The 26,134-nt window shown below is 42.5% G+C and overlaps 1 protein-coding gene across 1 annotated transcript; it reads left to right on the plus strand.

Annotated features, from left to right (window-relative positions):
* Positions 1-71: 71 nt before the first annotated feature.
* LOC308579742 (vomeronasal type-2 receptor 26-like) lies at positions 72-24,618 on the plus strand (the record flags this gene model as incomplete). Its single annotated transcript, XM_081180675.1, has 6 exons — positions 72-256; positions 1,353-1,644; positions 2,009-2,821; positions 3,416-3,643; positions 5,294-5,420; positions 23,708-24,618. The coding sequence occupies 6 exons, from the start codon at positions 72-74 to the stop codon at positions 24,616-24,618; spliced, it is 2,556 nt and encodes an 851-aa protein (XP_081036801.1).
* Positions 24,619-26,134: the final 1,516 nt, after the last annotated feature.

Below are 26,134 nucleotides of genomic sequence, written 5' to 3' on the forward strand. Positions count from 1 at the left end.
ACAAAGGAGGTAGTGGTGGCATCGACAGAGGGAGATTCCTTCTGTTTCTGCTGCTGCTTCTGTTGCTAATTATGCCCCATGGAGTCTGTGAGAACCTGAAGGCAACATGTCCCTTGAATCTGATTAGAGATCAAAATGAGGCACTCAGTTACTACCGGCCTGGAGACTTCCTCATTAGCGGGATCATATCTCCTAAATATATTATTGAACAGCTTCCATATGTATTTTCCCAGATCCCCTTCACCAGGATTAAGGAGTAAGTAGCAGGAAGTGGGATGCCATATTTCTCTGCCACCATTCCAATGGTTCCTATTTCATAAGGAAAGAGCCCCATCTCAGGACCAGGGAGCCTGTGGCCTTCCAGACATTGTTGGACTAAAGCTCCCATCATCCCTGGATGCTTTAGTTGAGATTCCTGCATTGTAGGGAGTTGAAATTGATGACTCTTGGGTTACCTTCCAACTCTACAGTCCTGTGATTCTATGACTGTCGTAGCTGGCTTGGGTAGATTGGAGTTGGAGTACAGGAAAAGATTCCCCAATGTCCTATTTCTTTGTTCCCTAGGTCTTCCCTGGTGTAGCTCACTCCTAGTTATGCTGCTCTGCTGCCTTTGGAAGATGGCAACAGAATAATTCAAATGAATCTGAGCAGGATTAAAAGCATGCATGGAATTGTCTCGCCAGCAGGAGGGAGGTGAGGGTGGCACAGAACTCAGGCAATTTCCAAGCTGTCAATATTATATTTTTATTGGACAATTTATATATTGCCCAGTTACTATCATCTCTAAGAAATGCAACTGCAGCTCAACAGCAGACCATACAAAACTATTTCTTACCTGAATTTAAGCTTTCTGCCACCATCCCAAACTCTTTTCCTTTTGTGTTACGTATTTTTAAACTATATGCCTGTGAACAGAGACTGTCTTAAAAATGAAAATTTAGGGTGCTCTGGGTCACTTTTTTTGGCAGAAGAGCAGGGGGGAAATATGCTTTAAATAAAATGATACAGTCCAGGGACTCCCTCATCACTGAAGTCAGATCACCACAATATGAACAAGAACTATTCAGCTTTTTCACACACACCTGCGGCATGGTTCTATGCTTCTGCAATAGAGCATGCATCTCCATTTTTTTCTTGCATAATGGACATACAGACCACTATTTGCTTTCATTATTTGAAGTGGCAGTTAAGAGCTGGGATAGTGCAGTTGGTGGAGCATGAGACTCTTAATCTCAGGGTTGGGCAAAAGATCCATGCATTGCAGAGAGTTGGACCAGATGACCCTCGTGGTCCCTTGCAACTCTCAAATTCTAAGATTCTGTGACATCTCCTAACTGATCTATTTATTGCAGCACAAAAACATGGTACAACTGGCACGCCTTGTCCTTCATGTTCACCGTGCAAAAGGTCAACCAGCACCTCAAGCTCTTGCCCAACATCTCCTTGGCCTACAACCTCTATGAGAACTATTTCAATGCAAGGATGACTTCTGATGCCATGATAGACTTGCTTGCAGGTGGTGGAAGCAATATTCCAAACTATAGCTGTGGAAGATGGAATAACCTTCTGGCTGTTCTTGAACGGGCCAATTCTGTAATCTTGAAAGAGATTTCGGCCATGTCTGGCATCTACAAAATCCCACAGGTATGAAGAGGTGGCCTAGAGAGACAGTGCACATCGTCGGCTGCATAAAATCCCACTTTCTCTTTAGGGCAGTCCAGAAGAGACTTTACGAAGGGCAGGTGGATCCTGAGCTATAGATAATAGAATTGGAGAGTTGGAAGGGACCCTGAGGGTCATCTTGTATGTCTTTTCTTCTCCTGCCCCTCCCAAAAAAACCCCTCAGCCTTAACCAATGTGGCACCTACCAGATGTTTCAAACTAAAACTCCTATCAGTCCCAGCCGGCACATTTTTTGTCAGATATTTCTCAATTCTGGTAAGAAAATGCATTTTTTCTTTATACTGCAAGCAAAAGAAAGCACTTAATCTCTTCCTTTCCTCACTAGATCAGTTATGGCTTTATTGCTCAGGTTCTGGAGGATAAAACTGAGTTTCCCTTTCTCTACCGGGTGGTCCCCAAAGAAGAAACTCAGTACCTGGGGACTGTCAAGTTGCTGCTACATTTTGGATTGATGTGGATTGGCCTCATTGCTCCAAACAATGATGGTGGAGAACGGTTTGTGAGTGCCATGACATACCTTATGATCAAGAATGGAATTTGTGTTGCCTTATCAAAGAGACTAGCAGGAAATTATCCTCAACAAATAATCAGCCTGAGTGAAGAATTTTACCTCTGGAGACAAGTTGGTGTATTTGTTTTCTATAAAAACACTCGCATGGGATGGTTTCGAATCATCTCATTTCAAAGCATATTTGAGAAAGAATTTGGTGCAAAAGTCTGGATATCAACAGCTTTTCAGGACATCAACTTGAATTGGTCTTTTTCTCCAGATTTCTTCAAGTACATCCATGGTTCTGTCTCCCTTGTGATGAAGAGCAATTTCAGAAGCACCCAGCGTGACTACTGTGAACCAGACTTCTCCCTTCTGAAGCATTTTTGGGAGAAAGTATTTCATTGTTCATATTCAAAACATGTGTTGGCTGTGAGAGGCTGGGCAAGGTGCAGAGAAGGGGACAAACTGCAGACTCTGCCCCAGGAGCAGCTGGAGGGAGCCCTGTCTCAAGACAGCTATGGCACTTATATTAATGTTCACGCTGTGGCTCAGGCCTTACATGCTGCATATTTATCTATATCAAAACAGATGTTGATAAGGGGTGGAGGAGACAGGCTGGAACTTCAAAGGCTACAGCCATGGCAGGTATTTCCTTTCCTTTTTTGCAAACCGCAATCCATTGCCCCTTTTCTCAAATCAAATTTAATTGTGAGAATTGTTTTTTTCCATTTTAAGAGACAAATCTAATTAGTGATACTCCTGGTGAAAGCCATCCTTTCTGCCCATGCTGATTATCTCAGAACACTCCCCACTCCAATATTGTGCTTCTTCCCTGGTGACCTTAGAAAGAAACAGATTTCTTAGCTGAGGTTGAACTCTCCTCCTCTCCTCCTCTGTCTCTGCTGGGCCTTGAAGTTGCCCATCAACAGTCGAACACAGACTGAGCAGGCATACAGACCTCCTGGTTACAGTCTTCTCCATTATGGTGAGATGTACTGTATTTTATTTTTCTATATTGGTTAGACTTTAAAACTTTTTTGGGGGGGTACTTTGTATTGATCATTTTCTGTATTGCACCTTATTATTTTATATGAAATTGTATATAAATGTTCTAATAAAAACAGAATGCTTGAATAGGGCTGATAAGATGAGGTGTCCACCAACCCCTGTTGAGCAGGACTATGATATACACAATGTTTTCATGGTTTCTTAACACTGGTGTTTCCCCTGTCATTCCAGCTTCACCTTTTCTTAAAAGAGATCCAGTGTTTGAATACTTCCAGGGGTGGACTATGTTTGGATGAGAATGGGGAGCTGCCCGCTGTCTTTGATATTGAGAATTGGGTGATGTTTCCTAATCTGTCTCTTGTTCGAGTGAAAATCGGGAGTCTAGAGAGAGAAGCATCTACTGGGATAAAGTTTACTATTAATGCAGAGGTCATTGAGTGGCCCAAGCAGTTTAACAAGGTAGGCAAGGATGGAGCATCCTGTTTCGCCACTTAAGGTGAGACAGGAAGAGCCACTTTGTCCTGCTGCTGCCACTGCTCCTGCCACCAACTACCTGCTCCTCCTGCTGCTACACACACTGCCCATCATCTGCTGGCAGAAAGGCTGCCATTGGTGCCTATTTTAGGCAAGATCACACCAATTTAGGCTGATCTTGTCCCAAATGGCTGTGATCTTGCCCCAAAATCAGTGCTGATGGTGCCAGTGCTTCTCCACAACCTGCGCCCATGGGTGTGCCACCAGGGGAGACCTTCTGAAACCTGAAGCAGCAACCACACCTGCTTCATAGCTTGGCTGACTCTGCTTCCATTCTTCCTTGTGCAACTGCTGCAAAATGGCCTTGTAAGTTTGACCAGTTGTGTCTTAACTACCGATTACAAGCTGCCACTGTTGGAAATTCACCCAGGAAGGCCACCAACTTCCCAAGACTCCGGGACGTCTCTCCGGTGGCCCTCCCTGGCTATAAATCTCCCTCAGTCCAGAGAGACCGCTAATAAGCGAGCCCTCCCTCCTGAGAGGAGCACACTCATTTTCTTGCATATCATAGCAGAAGAAAGAGTTAATCGTAGTTCTAAAACTACTTTATTTTACAGTCTATATACAGAGACTTCATCAGCATGTCTGTGCTCTCTGAGCACCAGTACAGAACAGCATCAGAAACAGAAGTGAAACTAACTTCCAACAGTACTCCAACAGTACTGAGACTTCCTGTCTCATGCTCTCAGACACTCACATGATATAAACAACATAGTGCTACTGCTGGAGCAGCACGGATGGATAGAAATCCTAACAGCCACTACCACTCCCTCTTACCACAGGCAGCACAGACATGAAAGGGATCTGGGATGGTCAAGGAAGTACTACAATTCTGGGATACTGAGATAGGACAACTATCCAGATTCAGTTCACTCGGGGAGTGAAGGCAACAGCACCCATCTCTTTCCAGGGCCTGCTTTTTTCTCACCTACAAATGTTATACTCTGTAGAATTCACCCAGCATAGCCATGTGAGAGATGACCCAAATCTTGAAAAAATAAAAAAATTCCTTCCAGTAGCACCTTAAAGACCAACTAAGTTAGTTCTTGGTATGAGCTTTCGTGTGCATGCACACTTCTTCAGATACACAGTTTCTTGGTGAGGTTGATGGACTTCCATTTCGTACGGCTCAATGTGGTGCCTTCCATGGTTCCAGTAGTAGATAGGTAGCCGTGTTGGTCTGCCATAGTCAAAATAAAAAAATTCCTTCCAGTAGCAGTACACTGTGTATCTGAAGAAGTGTGCATGCACACGAAAGCTCATACCAAGAACTAACTTAGTTGGTCTTTAAGGTGCTACTGGAAGGAATTTTTTTATTTTGACTATGGCAGACCAACACGGCTACCTATCTACTACCCAAATCTTGAAGTGTGGCAAAACTCAGAGTAAGCAGATACACCAAAGAGGTTTCTCTGCCATACTGTTTTGCATCAAGAGTGTTTTCCTTGAAAGAAAAACGGATGGGGTTAGTGGGGCTAGAAATCTTTATGGTTCCTTTTCCAAATCTACGAATACAGTAGAGACAAATACTGCTAACACTTTCCCCTTAATGCACCTCATTCTCTTTATGGTTAGACTGTGCCTCGCTCCAGATGTACTGAAAGCTGTCGCCCTGGATATGCCAAGTTGGTTCTAGAAGGAGAGCCAGTTTGTTGCTATGCTTGTGATTCGTGTGTGGAAGGGACGATCTCCACCCAGGAAGGTGGGTGACTCCAGGGGAGAAGGCATGCCTTGGGAGAATCAAAGGAGGGTGGAGAGTTACCCAGAGACATTTTGTGTGAAGATTCTAAAGACACTTTTGAATCTAGGTCTTTTGTTGACTTCTCCATTGTTCAATGTCTTCAGATTGGGCCACAGTGATCCATGCGACGGTCACCTCCAGGCTTGATGATTGTAACTCGTTCTACGCGGGGCTGCCCTTGAAACTGACCCAGAAACTCCAGCGGGTGCAGAATGCCGCGGCGAGGCTCCTTACAGGGTCCTTACCGTGGGATCACATTCATCCAGTGCTTTAGCAACTGGCTCCTGGTGGAGTACAGGGTCAGGTTTAAGGTGATGGTTTTGACCTTTAAAGTCCTATGCGGCCTAGGACCCACAAACCTATGGGACCACCTCTCCTGGTATGCCCCGCGGTGGACCTTAAGGTCCACAAATGACAACATTTTGGAGGTCCCAAGTCGCAAGGTGGTTAGATTGGTCTCAGCTAGGGCCAGGGCCTTTTCAGTACTGGCCCCAACTTGGTGGAATGCTCTGTCACAAGAGACTAGGGCCCTGCAGTACTTGACATCTTTCTGCAGGGCCTGCAAAACAGAGCTGTTCCGCCTGGCCTTTGGTTTGGACTCAGTCTGACCCTTATGTTTCCCTCCCCTTATGGTTTTCATCTATGGGCTACTTTTAAAATGAGGCTGCATTTTAAATGGTATTTTAACCTGTATTTTAAATTGGTTCCTCCCCCCCATTATGTTTTTGTTGTAATTTTACTGGTGTTAGCCACCCTGAGCCCAGCTCTGGCCAGGGAGGGCAGGGTATAAATAAAATGTATTATTATTATTATTATTATTATTATTATTATTATTATTATTATTATTAAATCCAGGAATTGAGCTAGAGGAAATTATTTAAAAATAAGTATTACCTCTCAGCTTTATCCAACATCATAAAGTTGTTTTGGAAACCAGAATGAGAAATATCTCAAGCTCCAACTCCTTGCAGGAAAGGCAGGATAAATGTGCAGACCTTCAACAACTAACATTTTCATTGCTTTCCCTATTACACATTCTTATTTCCTTACCTCCCCAACATCAGCATCTGAGCCCAAATCAACTCTTTTTCTCCTCCTCAGATGCAGAACATTGCACCAAGTGTCCAGAAGATAAGTACTCAAACAACGACCGAGATAAATGTGTTCCCAAGATTATCATTTTCCTATCACATAAAGAACACTTGGGGATTCTCCTGGCTTGCTTTGCTCTATTCTTGTCGTTAACCACGGTTATTGTGTTAGTAGTCTTCATTAAAAACAAGGACACTGCTATAGTCAAAGCCAACAACCGGGATCTCTCCTACGTTCTCCTTGCCTCCCTCCTGCTTTCCTCTTTGTTCTCCTTCTTGTTCATTGGCCAGCCAAAGAAGGTGACCTGCCTTCTCCGACAAACAGCCTTCTGCATAATCTTCTCAGTTGTAGTCTCTTCTGTGTTAGCTAAAACCATCACTGTGGTGCTGGCCTTCCTGGCCACAAAACCAGGGAACAAGGTGAAAAGATGGCTGGGGAAGAGTTTGGCCAACTCCATTATCATTTCCTGCTCTAGTCTCCAAGTTGTCATCTGCACCATCTGGTTGGGAATTTCTCCTCCATTCCCAGATTCTGAAACACATTCTCAGACTAGACAGATAGTCCTGCAATGCAACGAAGGGTCTGTTGCCATGTTTTACATTGCCCTTGGCTACATGGGCTTCCTGGCTGCCACCTGTTTCACAGTGGCTTTCCTAGCCAGGAAGCTTCCCGGGTCCTTCAATGAGGCCAAGCTGATCACCTTCAGCATGCTGGTCTTCTGCAGTGTTTGGGTGTCCTTTGTGCCCACCTATGTGAGCACAAAGGGGAAATACATGGTAGCCGTGCAGGTCTTCTCTATCTTAGCCTCCAGTGCTGGGCTTCTGGGCTGTATCTTCATCCCCAAGTGCTACATTATTCTACACAGGCCTGATTTGAATACAAAGGCATATTTAACAATAAAACAAAAGTAAAAATCTGATGCTGAAAGAGTTTTTTTAAAGTCTTTAAACAAGTGCAAGGTTCCCTAGAATTCTCAATTATGTGAGATGGTTCCACAGGAGAAATTATATATCTGCCTATTGTCATTAACAGTTCTGCACACGGTATAAGAACTCCAGAGGAGTAGGGAAGCAGCCAACAAGAGAGAGGCTTGCATTCTTCCCAGACAGTAGTTTATCAATTCTCCATTGCTGTGAGAAGGACAGGAATGCAGTGTGTGCTAGAGAGAAACTGACTCCCTCAAGTGACACAGGCAATGTCAGAATGCGGGAGCGGGTAAAGCAGTTCCACACCGGAAGGAGAGTTAATTCATCCAAGGAGCAGATGTATGGGAAAGATCTTAGACAGAAAACAAACCTGGAAACGGAAAGGGCATATGTTCCAGATATTCTGCCATACCCGGAATCACTCCCCAGAAGGGTCATATGATTCATAAGTCAGATCTGTGGATAGGTGTCCGAGCCTGAGTGCTTGTATTGCAATAAATCTTCAAGCTTATTACGACTTGTGTGTTGTGTTATCAACATGGCAGCCTGGCTTCTGACACATATTTTCCTGGTACCGAATCTCAGATAATCTACTTTAAAAGTGTAACCTGAAGTATTAAAAAATAAAAATTAAAAAGACATTGTTTAGGTAATCACTCTTTAGTAATGCACTAAAGCACGTATGTAACTGATCAGCAATAATGACTACACTCATGAAATGTACCTTACCCTTCTCTGATCATATGTGTATGTAACAATTATTAGGGAAGATGGAAGATAGCTGTATTCATAGGAAAAATGGACCCCTCCCAAGTGTGGAAAGTCGACTGCAATTCCAGCTGTAGCTTCCATGTGCTTTGAGTACCTAATCTGGAAATATATTTAATGTCCTGTAGGTGAGGAGATGTGATTTGGGCTGGCCAAAACTGTTTTACTCAAAAATAGATAAACATCATTTAAATCTAATTCTGAAATATCTTTTGGTTGCATTTTATCCCCCCCCCCCCCCAAGAAACAGTCATTACCCTAGATTTCACATTTTCTATCTCCAGGAACCACCTGAAATGGCTGAACATTACTGGGGTCCACATTTGCAAATTGCTAAATTATTCATCCTGTGTTTTCCTTGTGACAAATGACTCTGCTTTCTTCAATTATTTCCTGTCCTAACTCAAAATGCTGGCTTTGACCTATAAGGCTTTATAAGGGACATTCTATTTTACATCAGTATTACTGGGTGGGAGAGGAGGCGCTTTTTCGTAAGGGTATATTTTTCTTCAGTAATCTTCTGTCCACGTTTGCTAATCTCCCCTGCCCACTGGATCATTGGAGAGTTTTGGCAGAAAGAGCCACACAAATAATTCATGGTTCATGGCAGAGGCAAGTCTTTCCCTTATCATTATGGAAATAATGGTGATTTGGCTATCTGATTCTGCCAAAGCTCAAGGGATTTCTCTGAAGATCACATTTGAGACCAGTAACAGAAACAGCAGAATCAGGAATAACTGTACACAATTTTTTTTGCATCCTGCCTGAAAATATGTTGATTCTGCACACTGTTGAGAGCTAGGACTGGGGTTTGAGGCGGGCAGGGATGCTGTCAGTTTGAAGCTTAGTATCAACCCCCCTGGATGAGAAGCCCTTACCTGAACTCCATCTGTATTAACAAAGTCCCTCTTGCAGCTTTGGTCTTGAAAGAGGGTTTTGGCGATTCTGAAGAGAAGAGCCACAAACAGGGTGGGTGACAGCAGCACGTTTTCCCATCAAAATGTTGCTTCTGCTGCTGCTCAGTACAGCCTATGGGATGTTGAAGCGAAAATGCCCCTTGAATTTAGTGAGAGATAGATATGATCCCTGGGACTATTATAGAGCAGGAGACCATCTCATCGGTGGGATTATTCCCATGCTAAGTGGAGCATCCCGGCCGGGCTCTTTCTCCCAGGATCCTTTTATCCACATAAGACCGTAAGTAAATTATGTGGGGATGGGTTTAATAGTACTCAAACTGTAATCTAATGCTTTAAGCCTCTTTAAAAGAGACAATGGGCATTCTTTGCATCAGCCCCTGCTAAATCCCAGATTCTTCGTATATCTCCATTTTACAGTAGGGATGTGATTCTGGAATGGAGCAGTTTGAACACTCCAGCGCCATGCAATGAGCCTATTTTCACCAGCTGGTAAGGTTCAATTCAGACAATAATCTATGACCTGTAAGAATTGTATCCTGATGTATGTGTGTGAATCCCCTCAATATCTGTTTTATTTGATTTTATATTGTTGTTCTTTCAGATTTAAGCTGCATTTTCATTTTAATAAATCTTGCTTTCATTTATTTTATTTATGTACTAGCACTTTGATGTACTTTCGAACTGCTAGGTTGGCAGGAGCAGGGACTGAGCTACGGGAGCTCACTCCGTCACGGAGATTCAAACCGCCGTCCTTCTGACCGGCAAGTCCTAGGCTCCGTGGTTTAAACCACAGTGCCACCCACATCCCTAACAAAACCCAATACATATCCATATAAAGAGATTTCTCTGAATCTCGAGACTTCCCCCCCATCCCCGCCATGGGTTCTAATGTTGACGTTTTCAACTGCATATTATGCCATAGTCTGTCCATAGTATTTGTAACATTACAAGTGAGATTAAAATCCTGCTAATGTTTTCATCTGCTTACAGGGGTCTCCTAAATAGACTATAAATCCCCCCCATTCTTTTTTGAAGTTTTCGTCTTCTTGGTCCCTGTGCTTTCCGGTCAGTTTTGCCATTTCGGCATAGTCTAACAGCTTGATCTGCCATTCCTCTCTGATAGGAACTTTGTCTTCTTTCCATCTCTGGGCTAATAGCATCCGTGCTGCTGTTGTCGCATACATGAAAAGTCTTTGGATCTTGCTTTTGAATTGTACACTGTGTACACCACTTAGAGGTTCTCACACCTACACACATTTAAACACACACACACACACCCTGTCTATTAAAGGTTATTTTCCTCCTTGGATTGCAGCCATTTAATAAGGGAAGGGAAAGTAACCTGCTACAGCCCACTTTGACAGGGAAACACTTATTGGGGTCTCCCATGGCAACGGTTGTTTATATCACTGATTCTTTGAGCCCAACTCCTTAAGAGCCAGTGTGGTGTAGTGGTTAAGAGCAGTAGTTTCGTAATCTGGGAAACCGGGTTCGTGTCTCTGCTCCTCCACATGCAGCTGCTGGGTGACCTTGGGCCAGTCACACTCCTCTGAAGTCTCTCAGCCTCACTCACCTCACATAGTGTTTGTTGTGGGGGAGGAAGGGAAAGGAGAATGTTAGCCGCTTTGAGACTCCTTAAAGGGAGTGAAAGGCGGGATATCAAATCCAAACTCTTCTTCTTCCTCTTCTTCTTCTTAAAAGGTGTTGATTTGCATGACCTATTCCTTGCTGCTTCAAAGTTCGGGTGTCAATTGCCCTCTAAGTAGCTAAAGATTGAGCCACCCCCCTCTCTGCTTAGTGGTAGCAGGAGCTCATGGGGTACCAGGCACTCACACAGGGTCTGTTGTCCTTTGGAAAATGGAGGCACAGCAGAGGCTATTGTGGCTTTAAGAAAAATGGTTTATTCACATATTTACACCTTCGGTCTGCATGGAGAGAGTTCATGGTCCTTTTGAGAGGGGCTTGTACCCCACCTTAGTCCTGGAGCCCAAAGCATCTCTGCTAGCAACCTCTGCCAAAGATGGATCCCAGCCTTTCTTCCTCCTTCTTCCTCCCAGCAACCTTTCCCCCAAACTCCTCCTTCACACCCAGTTACTCTGGCAAGCTCAAATACCAAATCCCCAGTCTCTGCTCACACCTCAGGTAAAGTTCTCTTGCACTGCCAGTGTCCCGCAATAGCCCTTGATGTTCCTAGCTAGACCAGGGTGTTTTGCATAGGCCAGCCCAGGAAATCCTCTGCAGCTTGCATTCTCCCTTTGGTTTGGGGGCGGCGGCGAAGGGGTTCCCCTTAAAACCTATAGCAATATAAAATGGTGAGGCAAAAACATTCCTCTTTAACCAAGGCTTTCGGCTGATTAACATTCTATGGCCTTTAAAAAAAAATTGTGGGAGGGGGGACTACTGGTTTGTTTTTGTTTTTAATAGGTATTTTGTGTTCTCATTTTGTATTTTCATGTCGTAAACCGCCCAGTGATCTTCAGGTGAAGGGTGGTATACAAAAAAACTAATAAAGAAACATTTCACTCAGGGTTGGCAATTGGGATTCTGATTCTGATCAAGCATGGGCGTTGTTCCTAAAATAAATTCAAGGTGCTTTCACTGTCTAGAAATCATACAATCATAGAATAGTAGTTGTAAATGCCCTTCAAATGGCAAATTCCCCAAGCCCACACCCTTTCTGCAATGTACATCATGGCAGTGCAATGTAGTGGCTAGAGTTTTGGGATTTCGACTGAGGAGATGTACGTGCACATCAGCACTCAGCAACGGAGTCTTTGGCTCTCCTGTGGATTCTCTTACATCAAAGAGTTATTATCAGGGTCAAATGGGGGCATGAGGTATGGCACATATGTGCTGCCTTGAGCAAGTTGTTGTTTAGTCGTGTCCGACTCTTCGTGACCCCATGGACCCCAGAGCATGCCAGGCCCTCCTGTCTTCCACTGCCTCCCGCAGTTTGGTCAAACTCATGCTGGTAGCTTCGAGAACACCGTCCAACCATCTCGTCCTCTGTCGTCCCCTTCTCCTTGTGCCCTCCATCTTTCCCAACATCAGGGTCTTCAGCAAGAGGAGACTGCAAATGCGATGGGTCACTTGGATGAATGGCCATCAGCAATTCCTGTGTTACAGGGGGTTGGCCTAGACTTTGGGGTCCCTGCCACCTCTACCATTTTCTGATTCTATGATTGTCACATATATTATTGAATATAGGGTGACGTGTGAGATGTATGTTTTGTTGCAGAGAAGAACAAACAATTTTACTCCACAATCTGGCCTTCCTGCTCGCCATCCACGAGATCAATCAGAATCCCAGGCTCTTGCCCAACATCACCCTGGGCTACAATATCTTTGAGAACTATCACAATGCAAGAATCACATACGACGCCATGGTAGAGCTGCTTTATACCGGTCATGCAAGTATTCCAAACTACAGGTGTGGAAGGCAGAATAACCTGCTGGCTGTTTTAGATGGTGCAGACTCTGAAATCTCTCTCCATATTTTGAACATGTTGGGCATCTACAAAATCCCACAGGTGTGAATTGGGGAGCAGTCTAATTTCACTTTGCTTTAAAATGTTAAAGTTTGGCTGTCTGAGGGAGAAAGTTTTTGTTAGTAGCAATCTTCCTTCCTTCCTTCCTTCCTTCCTTCCTTCCTTCCTTCCTTCCTTCCTTCCTTCCTCCTGTCCATCTGGACTGACAGAATCTTATGTTATGGAGAGGAGACCTGTATTTCAGGAAATTCAAACAAAGCCAAGCAAAACACTTTTCTTTTCTGTTCCCATCCAGGTTAGTTATGGGTTTGTCTCCCATGACATCAATGATAAAACTCAGTTCCCTTTTTTCTACCGGATGCTCCCCAAAGATGACCACCAATACACAGGGATTGTCAAGTTGCTCCTGCATTTCAGATGGACGTGGATCGGTCTCTTTGCTCCAGACAATGACAATGGAGAAAGGTTCGTGAGGTCCTTGACCCCTATGCTCACCTCGAATGGGATTTGTGCTGCCGTCTCATACAGAATCCCAGAAATGACTCAGTATGAAGTGAAAATTGATGTTGATTCATTTCTCACATGGAGACAAGTCAATGTATTTGTTCACTATGCAGAGACTCGTTCTTTCTTCAGTGGAATATTCTTTATAAATCAAATACTCACATTGTGGCTACAGTCCACTGAGGGGAAAGTCTGGATCACAACTGCTTTGTGGGACATCACCCCAACGTTGTCTGACTGGAGATTACAACTCCAGCACCGCCACTGTTTCTTTTCCTTCTTAATTCAGACAGAGGTTGCCCTAAAACATGACAATTTTGACTTCAGTTGCTTAGTTCCTTACTGGCGGACAATATTTGATTGTTTCATTTCGAAGCACTTGTTTTCTGCGAAAGAACGTCTCAGATGTGACCAAAAAGGGGAATTGCCCCTGGATATCCTTGTGCAGAGTCTTTCTCCAGACAATTACAACATCTATAGCAGTGTGTATGTTGTGGCACATGCCTTAAATACTGCTTACTCATCCAGATCCAAGCAGGTGGCAATGATGGGTGGAGGAGACGGGCAGAGGCTTCAGAGGCTACAGCCATGGCAGGTATTCCTTTTTCCATCACTGATAGTACTAATGAAATGTGCAAAAGTGTTCTATCATTATTCAGAACAGGCTTTGTGGAGATCCCACAACCACTCTCCACTTCTTCAATATTTATGCATTTTGGAAGGTTATCTCACCAATCAGGGCTTGTTTGTTTTTGGCGGGTTGGGGGTGGCATTGCTACAGAAAAAGCAACAACCTTTTCTTATATTTCTAACCCATGGTGGAGGAAGTTCTAAGGCGGCCAAATTTAACGTGTGTGTGTATTAAAGCGATGAAAGGGAAAGGGGGGGAAAGAGGAAGAAGGAAAGTGCAAGAATTACAATAAGAAATATATAATATGATACAGGAACTATAATCAGTTACATTTCATAGAATCTTAGAGTTGGAAAGGATCCAAGGGCTATCTAGTCTAACCCCTTGCAATGCAGGAATAATTCCCATACATTGTTATATAGATATATGAAAAATATATGAAGCTGGGATACAACACCAAACTTTGGAAAAAGAAACCGCATTTGCTGTTGTGGAACATATATTAAGGTTTATTTGATTTTTTTGGCTGTATGCAGGGATGTAAAGGGGAAGCTTATGGATGATAATTTCACTAAATACTGGGGGAGTCATCTAGAGACTGATTAGGATTATGAGTAGGAACAGGGGATCATCATGGACATATCTTATAAGGAGAGCAGGAAGCCAGTTTTGGAATTAAATTACATTGTATTAAATTGAAGCAATCCGGCAAGATTTGTAATCATTTGGAAAATTGATAAAAAATAAGAAGTGGAAAATGTGGCAAGAATCACAGGGTAACAGTGGGGGAATCGAGCAGGTGCCACAACCAGCGGGTGCTTTCCCCACTAAGCCCAGAAAGCAAGCAAGCAAAAGGGAGATAAAGAGAAGAGAGGGGAAGGGGCTGTCCATTCAAGCTGCAGGAGGAGTGGAGTGAGCTTTTGAGGCAGAATTGGTTTATCTGGTGATCCAGTGCAGAAAAGCCTCCATGGCCGCCTCCCCAGAGTCAGAAGAGTTTTGTTTCTCTGACAACACCAGCAATAAGCAGGAAGAACAACCAGGGATGGTCGGAATCCGGTGCTAAAAGCTTGATCTCTGGAACCGTTGTGCAAGATTTGGTTACAATCAGAGCAAAGGAACATAATTTCCAATAAAAGAACCTCACGTTTCGTCCCATCCCCTAATGGGAAACACTGAAGTGATGTTCTTTTTATCCATGTGTCGTTCTAGTTCCACTCATTTCTGAGGAACTTTGGATCTTACAACGCCACCATGGATGGGGATGGGGAGTTGGCCGCCAACTTTGATATTTTTACCAGGGTGGTGTGGCCCAACACTTCTGTGGCTTCTGTGAAAATTGGGAGTCTCAAGCAGCAAGCACCTCCAGACAAAAGCTTCAGCATTGACGAAGATGCCATTGTGCAGCTTGCGCAGCTTGTTCAGGTGAGTCTTCTCTTCTCATGAGGTGGCCAAAGTATTGTTGTTTAGTCGTTTAGTCGTGTCCGACTCTTCATGACCCCATGGACCAGAGCACGCCTGGCACTTCTGTCTTCCACTGCTTCCTGCAGTTTGGTCACACTCATGCTGGTAGCTTTGAGAACACTGTCCAACCATCTCATCCTCTGTCGTCCCCTTCTCCTTGTGCCCTCCATCTTTCCCAACATCAGGGTCTTTTCCAGGGAGTCTTCTCTTCTCATGAGGTGGCCAAAGTATTGGAGCCTCAGCTTCAGGATCTGTCCTTCCAGTAAGCACTCAGGACTTATTTCCTTCAGAATGGATAGGTTTGATCTTCTTGCAGTTCATGGGACTCTGAAGAGTCTTCTCCAGCACCATAATTCAAAAGCACTTCAGTACACTAGGTGGGTGTTATTTGCAGAAACACCCAGTGAGCCCCTCACCCTACTGCAGTAAATATTAAGGCTCTTCTCATCCTAAATAATTTCATAGAATCAGAGTATTGCACAGCTGGAAGGGATCCTAAGGGTCATCTAGTCCAACTCTCTGCAATGCAGGAATCTCAGCTAAAGCATCCATGACAGATGGCCATCAAACCTCTGCTTTAAAACTGCCAGGGAAAGAGTCCACAACCTCCCAATGGAGACCAGAAAGTTCTTTCTGGTGTTTAATTGGAATCTCCTTCCTTGTAACTGGAAGGCATTGGTTCCGGTCCTACCCTCCGGAGCAGGAGAAAACAAGCTTGCTCCATCTTCCATGTGGCAGTGAAGCTTTGCATCCATCTCATTGCTTAATTTGCCCCAGATTGGACTAGATGCTGATATCAGTTTATTTATTTATTTTAAAAAAAGATATTTATTGCGATTTTTAAAACACCAAACATACAGATTACCATCACCATATGACATACAAGGATATAAAATAGAGTTATAGAATAAAGAAAAAGTAGAAAAGAGAAAAAAAGATACAGATTAGAGTAAATGTTATTCAAAAATCATACTTTCCTAATCTTCAGACTTCCTCACATCTCCCTTCCCTGCGTTCTCATTCATATCGTTACATGCAGCAATTTATTACCTTACTTCCATTCTTATTATATAAATCTCCAATATTATGTTCCAACTTTTGCTTAGTTTTATCATAAAATAAACTACTTAACTCGAACATAATGTTACTTCAAATTACGTCCTTTTCACTTATTTTCATATGTCTTACAATAAGATTACTGCTGCCATGTTTCTTTCGATCGTGCATTCTCCTAGCATTCATACAACTTGTAATGTTTTTGTAAATAGTCTTTAAATTTTTTCCAGTCCTCTTCCACCATCTCTTTTCCCAGGTCTCGAATTCTGCCGGTCATTTCAGCCAACTCCATGTATTCTATCAGTTGCATCTGCCATTCTTCCAGCGTGGGTAAATCTTGGGTCTTCCAATACTTTGCAATGAGTATTCTTGCTGCTGTTGTTGCATACATAAAAAAAGTTTTATCTTTCTTTAACACCCCTTGGCCTACAATGCCCAGAAGGAAGGCCTCTGGTTTCTTAAGGAAGGTATACTTAAATACCTTTTTTAACTCATTATAAATCATTTCCCAGAAGGCCTTGATCCTTGGGCACGTCCACCAGAGGTGAAAGAATGTTCCTTCAGCTTCCTTACATTTCCAGCATTTATTGTCAGGCAAATGATATATTTTTGCCAGCTTGGCTGGGGTCATGTACCACCTGTATATCATTTTCATAATATTTTCTTTCAAGGCATTACATGCCGTAAACCTCACACCGGTGGTCCATAACTTTTCCCAGTCAGCAAACATAATGTTATACCCAATGTCCTGTGCCCATTTTATCATGGCTGATTTGACAGTTTCATCCTGCGTATTCCATTTCAACAGCAAGTTGTGCATTTTTGAAAGTACCTTAGTCTTTGGTTCTAACAGTTCAGTTTCTAATTTCGATTTTTCCACCTGGAAACCTATTTTCTTATCTAGCTTGAAAACCTCTTTAATCTGAGCATAGTGTAACCAATTTTGCACTTTGTCCTTTAGTTTCTCATAACTCTGCAATCTCCAAGTGACTCCTTCTTTCTCTAGTATTTCCCAATATTTCGGCCATTTGGCCTCCATATTGAGTCTTTTCTGGGCCTTAGCTTCCATTGGTGACAACCACCTTGGGGTCTTGTTTTCCAATAAGTCTTTGTATTTTACCCAGACATTAAGCACTGCCCTCCTGACAATATGGCTCTTGAAAGCCTTATGAATTTTTACCTTGTTGTACCACAAGTATGCATGCCATCCAAAAGCATTATTGAACCCTTCCAGATCTAGGACATCAGTGTTCTCAAGGAGAAACCAATCTTTCAACCAGCAGAAAGCTGCAGATTCATAATACAACCTCAAATCTGGCAGGGCAAACCCCCCTCTCTCCTTAGCGTCAGTTAGTATTTTAAATTTTATTCGGGGCTTTTTGCCCTGCCAGACAAACTTGGAAATATCTCTCTGCCACTTTGTAAAACATTCCACTCTGTCCACAATCTGTAGGGTCTGAAACAGAAACAACATTCTTGGCAATACATTCATCTTAATTGCAGCAATTCGGCCCAACAAGGAAAGTTTTAATCTTGACCAACTTTCTAAGTCCTTTTTAATTTCTGTCCAACACTTTACATAATTGTCCTTAAATAGTTTCAAATTTTTAGCAGTCATATTAACCCCTAGGTATTTCACCTTCTTAACAACTGTTAGGTCTGTCTCTTTCTGAAACCTATCTGATTCCTCAGTTGTCAATTTTTTCCCCAAAACCTTTGTCTTTTGCTTGTTTAATTTAAAACCCGCCACCCGACCAAACTCATGAATCAATTCTAAAGCTCTTTTCGTACTAGATTCTGGCTCCTGCAATGTCAAAACCAGATCATCTGCAAAAGCTTTCAATTTGTACTGTTTAGCTCCGACCTGAATCCCTTCAACCAACCGGTCCCCTCTGATCATGTTTAGGAGCACCTCCAGGACCGAAATAAATAACAAAGGGGAGATAGGGCAACCTTGTCGTGTTCCTTTCTCTATCTTAAACTCTTCTGTCACCACATTGTTAACTATCAGTTTAGCTTTTTGTTCTGAATAGATTGCCTCTATACCATTTTCAAACCCCCGTCCCACTCCCATCCCTTCAAGATTTTTCTTCATAAACTTCCAAGAAATGTTATCGAAGGCCTTCTCCGCATCTATAAAGATCAACACAGCTTTTGTATTAATGTTTGTTTGTAAAAGTTCCAAAATGTCAATAATGTTTCTAGTGTTGTCAAACAAATGTCTACCTGGGAGAAAACCGGCCTGGTCCTTGTGAATTACTTCCTTTAAAACTTTTTTGAGTCTACCTGCCAAAATATCAGCAAAAATTTTGGAATCCACATTCAGGAGAGAGATGGGACGGTAGTTCTTAAGTTGTGTCTTTTCAGTTTCTGATTTAGGTATCAATGTGATGAAAGCTTCTTTCCACGATTCTGGTGCCCTCTTCCCCTCCATAATCTCATTGCAAACCTCCATTAACGGATGTATCAAGTAGTCTTTCAGTATCTTGTAATATTTGGAGGTGAGCCCATCTGGCCCTGGAGATTTGCCCAGTTGCATATTCTGAATGGCGCCTTCGATCTCTTGTTGTGTTATTTTGTAATTCAAGATTGTCCTATTTTCTTGAGACAATTTTGGTAGTCCATTCCTTCTCAAAAATTGGTCTATCTCAGTCTCATCTTGCGGCCCTTGAGTGTAGAGTTGTTTGAAGTATCTCTGGAAACACTTTCTGATCTCCACAGGATTCTGGATGTTTCTCCCTTCCATCTCTAGATTAGTCACTGTATTTGGTTTTTGTCTCTTTTTCAACTGCCATGCCAGCAGTTTCCCACATTTATTTGCCGATTCAAATGATCTTTGTTTCATTAACTTGATTTTCCACTTCACTTCCTGATTTATCAATTTGGAGTATTGTGCTTGAAAAAGTTTAATTTCTCTCAGAATCTCCTGTGACTTCAGTTTCGATCTTAGCTTTTTCTCACAATCCTTAATTTTCTCCAAGATCTTATCCTTTTTCTCATTCTGTGCTCTTTTCTTTATGGTGTTCTGTTGTATCAGAAACCCCCTCATAACAGCTTTGCTTGCGTCCCAGATTACTCTTTTTTCCACAGTAGTGTTCAAATTTATTTCAAAATAGTCATTCAAAGTTTTTTGGGCCTTTTTGATAATCTCTTGATCTCTGAACAGGTTGTCATTCATCCTCCATCTAAAGGAGCCGGCTGTAGTTAGTCTCATATCCATCTTTACTGCATTGTGGTTGGAGCAAGTCTTTGGGCAGATTTCCACTTTTCTAGTCTTAGGTGCCAGACCTCTAATTATCCAGATTTGGTCGATTCTTGTCCATGACAGTTGGGCTTCAGAAAAGAAAGTTCCTTCTCTACCTAGTGGGTTTTTTGTTCTCCAAATGTCAATCAAGTCCATATTGTCAGTCAATTCAAAGAAAGTTTTAGGTAGTCTGCCATCTTTTGAAATGTTTTGGCTTTGTGACTTATCCATATTTGTAGACACCACCCCATTCATATCTCCCATCATGATGATGTTGCTATAGTCCAGATAATCCAGCATCATCTCATGCAGCTTCTTGAAAAATTCCGATTTCCCTTCGTTAGGTGCGTAGATTCCCAATATCAAAAACTTTTCACCTTGAGTTTGTATTTCAATTGCCAGAATTCTTCCTTGCTCATCTTTAAATAGGAATTTTGGTGATAGGCTCTCCTTTGCATAAATCACCACTCCTCTTTTTTTAACTCTATCCGATGAAATAAATTCTTGGCCTAATCTTTTGTTGATTAACACCTTTCTATGGAGCCTAGTCACATGTGTTTCTTGCAAGCAAATAATGTCCAATTGTTCTTTCTTTAATATATGAAATACCCTTCTCCTTTTTCGGGGGAATTTCCGCCATTAATGTTCCAACTAAGAAGTTGCAGAGACATCCTGGAAAAATCTGTTATTCAGTAAGTAGGGGCTTTTCCTTCTGGTCGTCAGATCCCAAAGGTGTAGATCCAGGCGGTGGTGGTGGCCAGGCCTCAAGCCCTGTAATCCCTTTCAGAAGGTCTTCTCCGTAGTCGTGCAAAAATTTATCTTTATCTTCCGGTGTTCTGATTTTCACTTTCTTCCCTCTGAATGTAAAGGATAATCCTTGAGTAAATTCCCACCTGAAGAGAATTGAGTTGCTTTTCAACAATTTTGTTAGTTCTGTGTAGGTGGTTCTGAGATCCAAAAGTTGTTTAGGGATATCTTTGTAGATTTCGGCTCTCTTGCCCTGAATTTCAAGTGACTTTCCGTAGTGTAGGCCTAGTATTTTTTTCCTTTTCCTCCTTAGATCTCAAAGTAATCAAGCAGTCTCTGGGTCTGTCTTTCTTCAGTACTCTTCCGAGTCTAAAGGCACTGACAATTTTAAAGTCTTTATCTTCCTCCAAATTCCAGAGCTTAGAAAATTCTTTGGTCAAATAGTCCATCAAATTCCCCTGCTGAAGTTCTGAAATTGATCTAAGCCTCAGATTATTTTCCCTAGAGCGTAGTTCAACCATAGACAGGTAGGCCTGATGTTCACCCACCTGTTTGTGCAAAGGTGTGACCTCCTTTTTCACTGCATCCACTTTCTGATTGGCCTCCTCAGCCAGCTTGCGATTCTGTGTGGTAGCTTCAAAAAGCTTCCCAATTGATTGTGCATGCAGGGTGGATTGTTCAGTTAATTTATTTAGGCTGGCAGTGTTTTGGTCAATCTTAGTCGATTGTGCGTCCACTTTTTTATCTAATGATTCCAGTTTCTCCAAGATTTTTTCTAGTACTGATTCATTTCCTCCAGATGCCATGCCTTCTAGTGGGGTCAATTCAGTTTCTAATTCTTGTGTTCCCAAAACCGTGGGAACTGATGATCTACGCACCTGGGAAGTCAATGTTGTTTGAAAAAGTTGTTTTGCTTTCGCTTTAGCAGCTCTTGTTTTCCCAGTGCCACTCATTCCAGTCCTGTCTATGTGCCAAGGTCAAGTTGTTTATCTTCCCATGGGAAACCACCATCCCAGAGAGAAAACAGCAAGTTAAGGCAGAAAAAGGAAAAGTACCAGTCACAAGCAATTGTTAATCCAATCCAGTAGGGGGAGTTCAAAAAAAAAATCTTGAGGGAAAGAAAGGAGTCGTGAAGGGAACAAAGAAAAATTTCCAGAAAACTTATTCCCAAACTTAAAACGTTTCCCTAAAGTCAAACAAAGTCCAGCCAGTTCTATATTTCAAAAGGAAAACCTTCAGGTCTTCTTTTAGGAGCAGAGTAAATCCTTATTTAAACACTGTTTCAGGGAAAGTGCCAAAAAACAATGTATCAAAATAACTAGTCCAAGAGCTCAGATGTAGCAATTCACTGCAACATAGCAAAGTCCGCAAACTGACAGCTTCAATATTCTGGCAGTCAAGTGCCTGGATTCCTTTATAACATTTGTAAATCCACAGGGAGAGGAAAAAACCAATATCAAAGTCCAGAAAAAAGAAAAAGAAAAAGAAAGGGTAAATCCCTTAGATCCACACGACAGTTCAGCTCATGCACCAAGTTAGAAAAGTTTAAACTCCTCTCAAAGGCTTCAGAAAAAGGTCTTTGCTTTAAAACTTCAGCAAGATAGGGAGACGGACTTCCTGGTTACATCTCCCGCTTTGTCCAAATTTTTAAGAGTTAATTTAGATTAATTTTAGTCCCTTTTACTCATGGGTTGCTGTTTCAAATTCCAATGGTCCAGGAAAAAAGATCAGCGCTCTTCGACAGCAGCTGTGCGGCTTCGCTCACACGGAAAGAGCGATCGACTCACAGCACCACGCTCCCGTCCACGTTCTGAGGCCCCTTACGGGGTCCCTTCTGCGTTTTGGGGGGCGCTTCTGGTGCTCGACGAGTCCCACGGCAACAGGCTCACTCTGCCTGTGGTTTTCCGGTGTGGGTCTCCGCTTCGCCGTAGCGGACGACCCGTTTCCGCGGAGCTTCCCCTTCAGTAGCTGAAGGAGACCGCCATTGCCAAACGCGCCGCCTCCGGAAGTGCTAGATGCTGATATCAGTTTAGAGGATGCATTTACAACAGATCAATGATAGGTGGTTTCCCATGCTGAGAAAATAATGGGTCTCTGGTCTAATCTACAAGGACCCTTTTCTATGGGGCAGAAGGTAGAGCAGTTTTCTCGTAAAATGAGGTGTGATTGTGTATTTTCTTTGCCTGTTACTCAGTTCTGTGGCTTATTGACCCATCCCTAACACTTTTTATTTGATATTCCTTCATTTTATGGTTAGACACTTCCACATTCAAGGTGCAGCAAAAGCTGCTCTTCTGGATACGTCAAAGTGATTCAAGAAGGAAAGCCGCTTTGCTGCTATGCGTGTGCTCAGTGTCCCAATGGGACCATCTCCACCCAGGAAGGTAAGGCATTCCAGAGGGAAAGGAAGCCCTTTCAGAACAAGGTATGTTCCACCAACTAGAAGACAAACACAACCCCCTGTGTTGCAAAATGTAACAATCAAAGCAAATGCAACACGCTGGCTAATAACTGGTAGTGGATATATAATTAATTACAATGTCACTACAATACGCCACTACAAAATAATGTATCTATCATACACTACATCTCACAAAATATACAAGTGACTTTAAGCTGTTGTATATATAAGAGTCAAATGAGGAGTCAAACAGGTCATTGAATAGTGAGGAACTCCAAGCTGTCTCTCAAAGGAAGACGTCCTATGAAAGTGTCAAAGGAAGACGTCTCTCAGAAGTCTTAAAAGGAAGTCTGAAGTGGACAGTGTATGCGGAACAGTTCACTGTTTCGGAATAAAGTCTTCATCAGCTGGAAATGGACTAGAAGGCATTGCTAGCAATGAATGACAACAAAACTGAGCAACCTGCATGAATGTTATAAAGTAAAACAAAATATATAGAGGTACTGTACATACCGAATAATTATCAATGAGATATTCATCCTAGTCTTGATTACCACCAGCTAGAAGAGGCTGACCTAAAAGGGTAGACAGAGTGAAGCCAGGAGTCTCAATAGCATGATTTAGGACATTCTAGGTCTCTGGTATAAGAAGAAGAAGAAGAGTTTGGATTTGATATCCCGCCTTTCACTCCCTTTAAGGAGTCTCAAAGCGGCTAACATTCTCCTTTCCCTTCCTCCCCCACAACAGACACTCTGTGAGGTGAGTGGGGCTGAGAGACTTCAAGGAAGTGTGACTGGCCCAAGGTCACCCAGCAGCTGCATGGGGAGGAGCGGAGACGCGAACCCGGTTCCCCAGATTAGGAGTCTACCGCTCCTAACCACTACACCACACTGGCTCTCACTGTCACCCAATATATTATGGCATCTTGAAGAATCGAGACTAATAGAAAGACCTGTATGATACATGGAACAAAAATCATAGGACAATGAAATAACTCTTTATCATTGCAGATGCAGACCATTGCAACAAATGTCCAGAAGATGAGCATCCAAGCAAGAACCATGATCAGTGTGTCCCCAAGATTATCAGCTTCCTAGCCTATGAAGACAAGTTGGGGATCCTCTTGGTTTCCATTGCCCTCTTCTTATTTTTAATCACAAGCTTTGTGTTAGGAATCTTCATTAGATTCCAGGAAACTCCCATTGTTAAAGCCAACAATCGTGACCTCTCTTACATCCTCCTCATCTCTCTCTTGCTCTCCTTTTTGTCCTCCTTCCTCTTCCTTGGGTGGCCAAGGAAATTGACCTGCCTTCTCCGACAAACGGCCTTCAGCATCATCTTCTCGGTTGCTGTGTCTTCTGTACTGGCTAAAACCATCACTGTGGTGCTGGCCTTCATGGCCACAAAACCCGGGAACAAGGTGAGGAGATGGCTGGGGAAGAGTCTGGCCAACTCCATTATCATTTCCTGTTCTGGTGTTCAAGTTATCATCTGCACCATCTGGCTGGGGGTGTCTCCCCCATTCCCAGAGTCTGACATGCACTCTCAGCCTGGAGAGATCATCATGCAATGCAACGAAGGGTCTGTTGCCATGTTTTATGGTGCCCTCGGCTACATGGGCTGCTTGGCTGCTATCTGCTTCACGGTGGCTTTCTTGGCCAGGAAGCTTCCAGGGTCCTTCAATGAAGCCAAGCTGATCACCTTCAGCATGCTGGTCTTCTGCAGTGTTTGGGTGTCCTTTGTTCCCACTTACCTGAGCACAAAGGGGAAGTTCATGGTAGCCGTGCAGGTCTTCTCTATGTTGGCCTCCAGTGCTGGGCTTCTGGGCTGCATCTTCATCCCAAAGTGCTACATCATCATATTCAGGCCTGATCTGAATACAAAGGAGCACCTCACAACAAAAACTAAAGATGGCATCTAACTTAAAATATGATCTTATAGTTGAACTGCAGTGCAGCAGTAATGGAGCTGCAGTACTTCTCATTTAAATGTAGCTTCACACACGGTAAATCCCATTTCTTTCTTTAATTAATTAATTTCATAAAATTTACGCTCCACTTCGTTGTAGGGAAAAAAACCTCAAAGCAGTTTCCCAAAGGATAAAGCAATAAAATTATACTTTTATTTAACAAATGGCAAAACCACAATAGAATAAACTAAGACAAATTAAAACTCTTACAAGCTTTATAAACACCTGAGCAGGACAGGAAAATTGGCTTCCAGGTGGAAAAATCTAAATTAGAAACAGAACTGATAGAACCCAATACTAAGAACTTGTCAAGAATGTATAACTTGCTGTTGAAATGGAATACACAAGATGAAATAGTTAAGTCAGCTATGATAAAGTGGGCACAAGATATTGGTCATAACATTATGTTTGTTGACTGGGAACAGTTGTGGAACACCGGTATGAAATTTACAGCATGTAATGCCTTAAAGGAAAATATTATGAAAATGATTTATAGGTGGTACATGACCCCAGTCAAGCTTGCAAAAATTTACCACTTGTCTGATAATAAATGTTGGAAATGTAAAGAAATTGAAGGTATGTTCTTTCATCTTTGGTGGACGTGCCCAAAGATTAAGGCTTTCTGGGAAATGATATATGATGAAATGAAAAAGGTATTTAAATATACCTTCCCTAAGAAACCAGAGGCCTTTCTCTTGGGCATTGTCGGCCAATTGGTGCAAAAGAAAGACAGAACATTCTTTATGTATGCTACAACAGCAGCAAGAATACTCGTCGCAAAGTATTGGAAGACACAAGATCTACCCACTTTGGAAGAATGGCAGATGAAGGTGATAGACTATATGGGACTAGCAGAAATGACCAGCAGAATCCGAGACCAGGGAAAAGAGACGGCGGAAGAAGATTGGAAGAAATTTAAGAACTATCTTAAGAAATATTGTAAAATTAATGAATTTTAGAATGACGTGGTTTTTAAATTAAAGGGAGTACAGCTGTAAAGATTAAGTTAAAAGAAAAGAGAGGATGACAATTGGATGAAATTAAGGGTAAGGATTTGCTGAACTAAATTTTTGAAATGGGAATGCAGAAAGGGGAGGTAAGAGGAGGTCGTTGAAGTAGGATTTAAGAAATTAAGATTTTGAAACTATGCTTGATCTTTTTTGTTTTTGTTTGTGTTTGTGTGTTTTGTGGTGTTTGTTGTAATTTGTAAAATCTTAATAAATATTTTTTTTTAAAAAAAATATAAACACCTGAGTAGGCCCTCTAAATAAGAATGTTGGCAACAATAAAAATCAATGCATAATAACTCACCACTAGTCACAGACCTTTTGTACTTCATGTTTTAGAAGTGCTTGTTTTTTTGCAGGGTCATCCATCAAACTAGCCATTGGCAGCTGGTGGTCTTTCCTTCTTGTCAACGGTTGTTTCTGTACAGGGCAGGCTCACCGAGTTGGGTCTAACTGGGGGG

This window comes from Podarcis bocagei (genome assembly GCF_964188305.1).
Source record: "Podarcis bocagei genome assembly, chromosome: 2".
Taxonomy (NCBI): domain Eukaryota; kingdom Metazoa; phylum Chordata; class Lepidosauria; order Squamata; family Lacertidae; genus Podarcis; species Podarcis bocagei.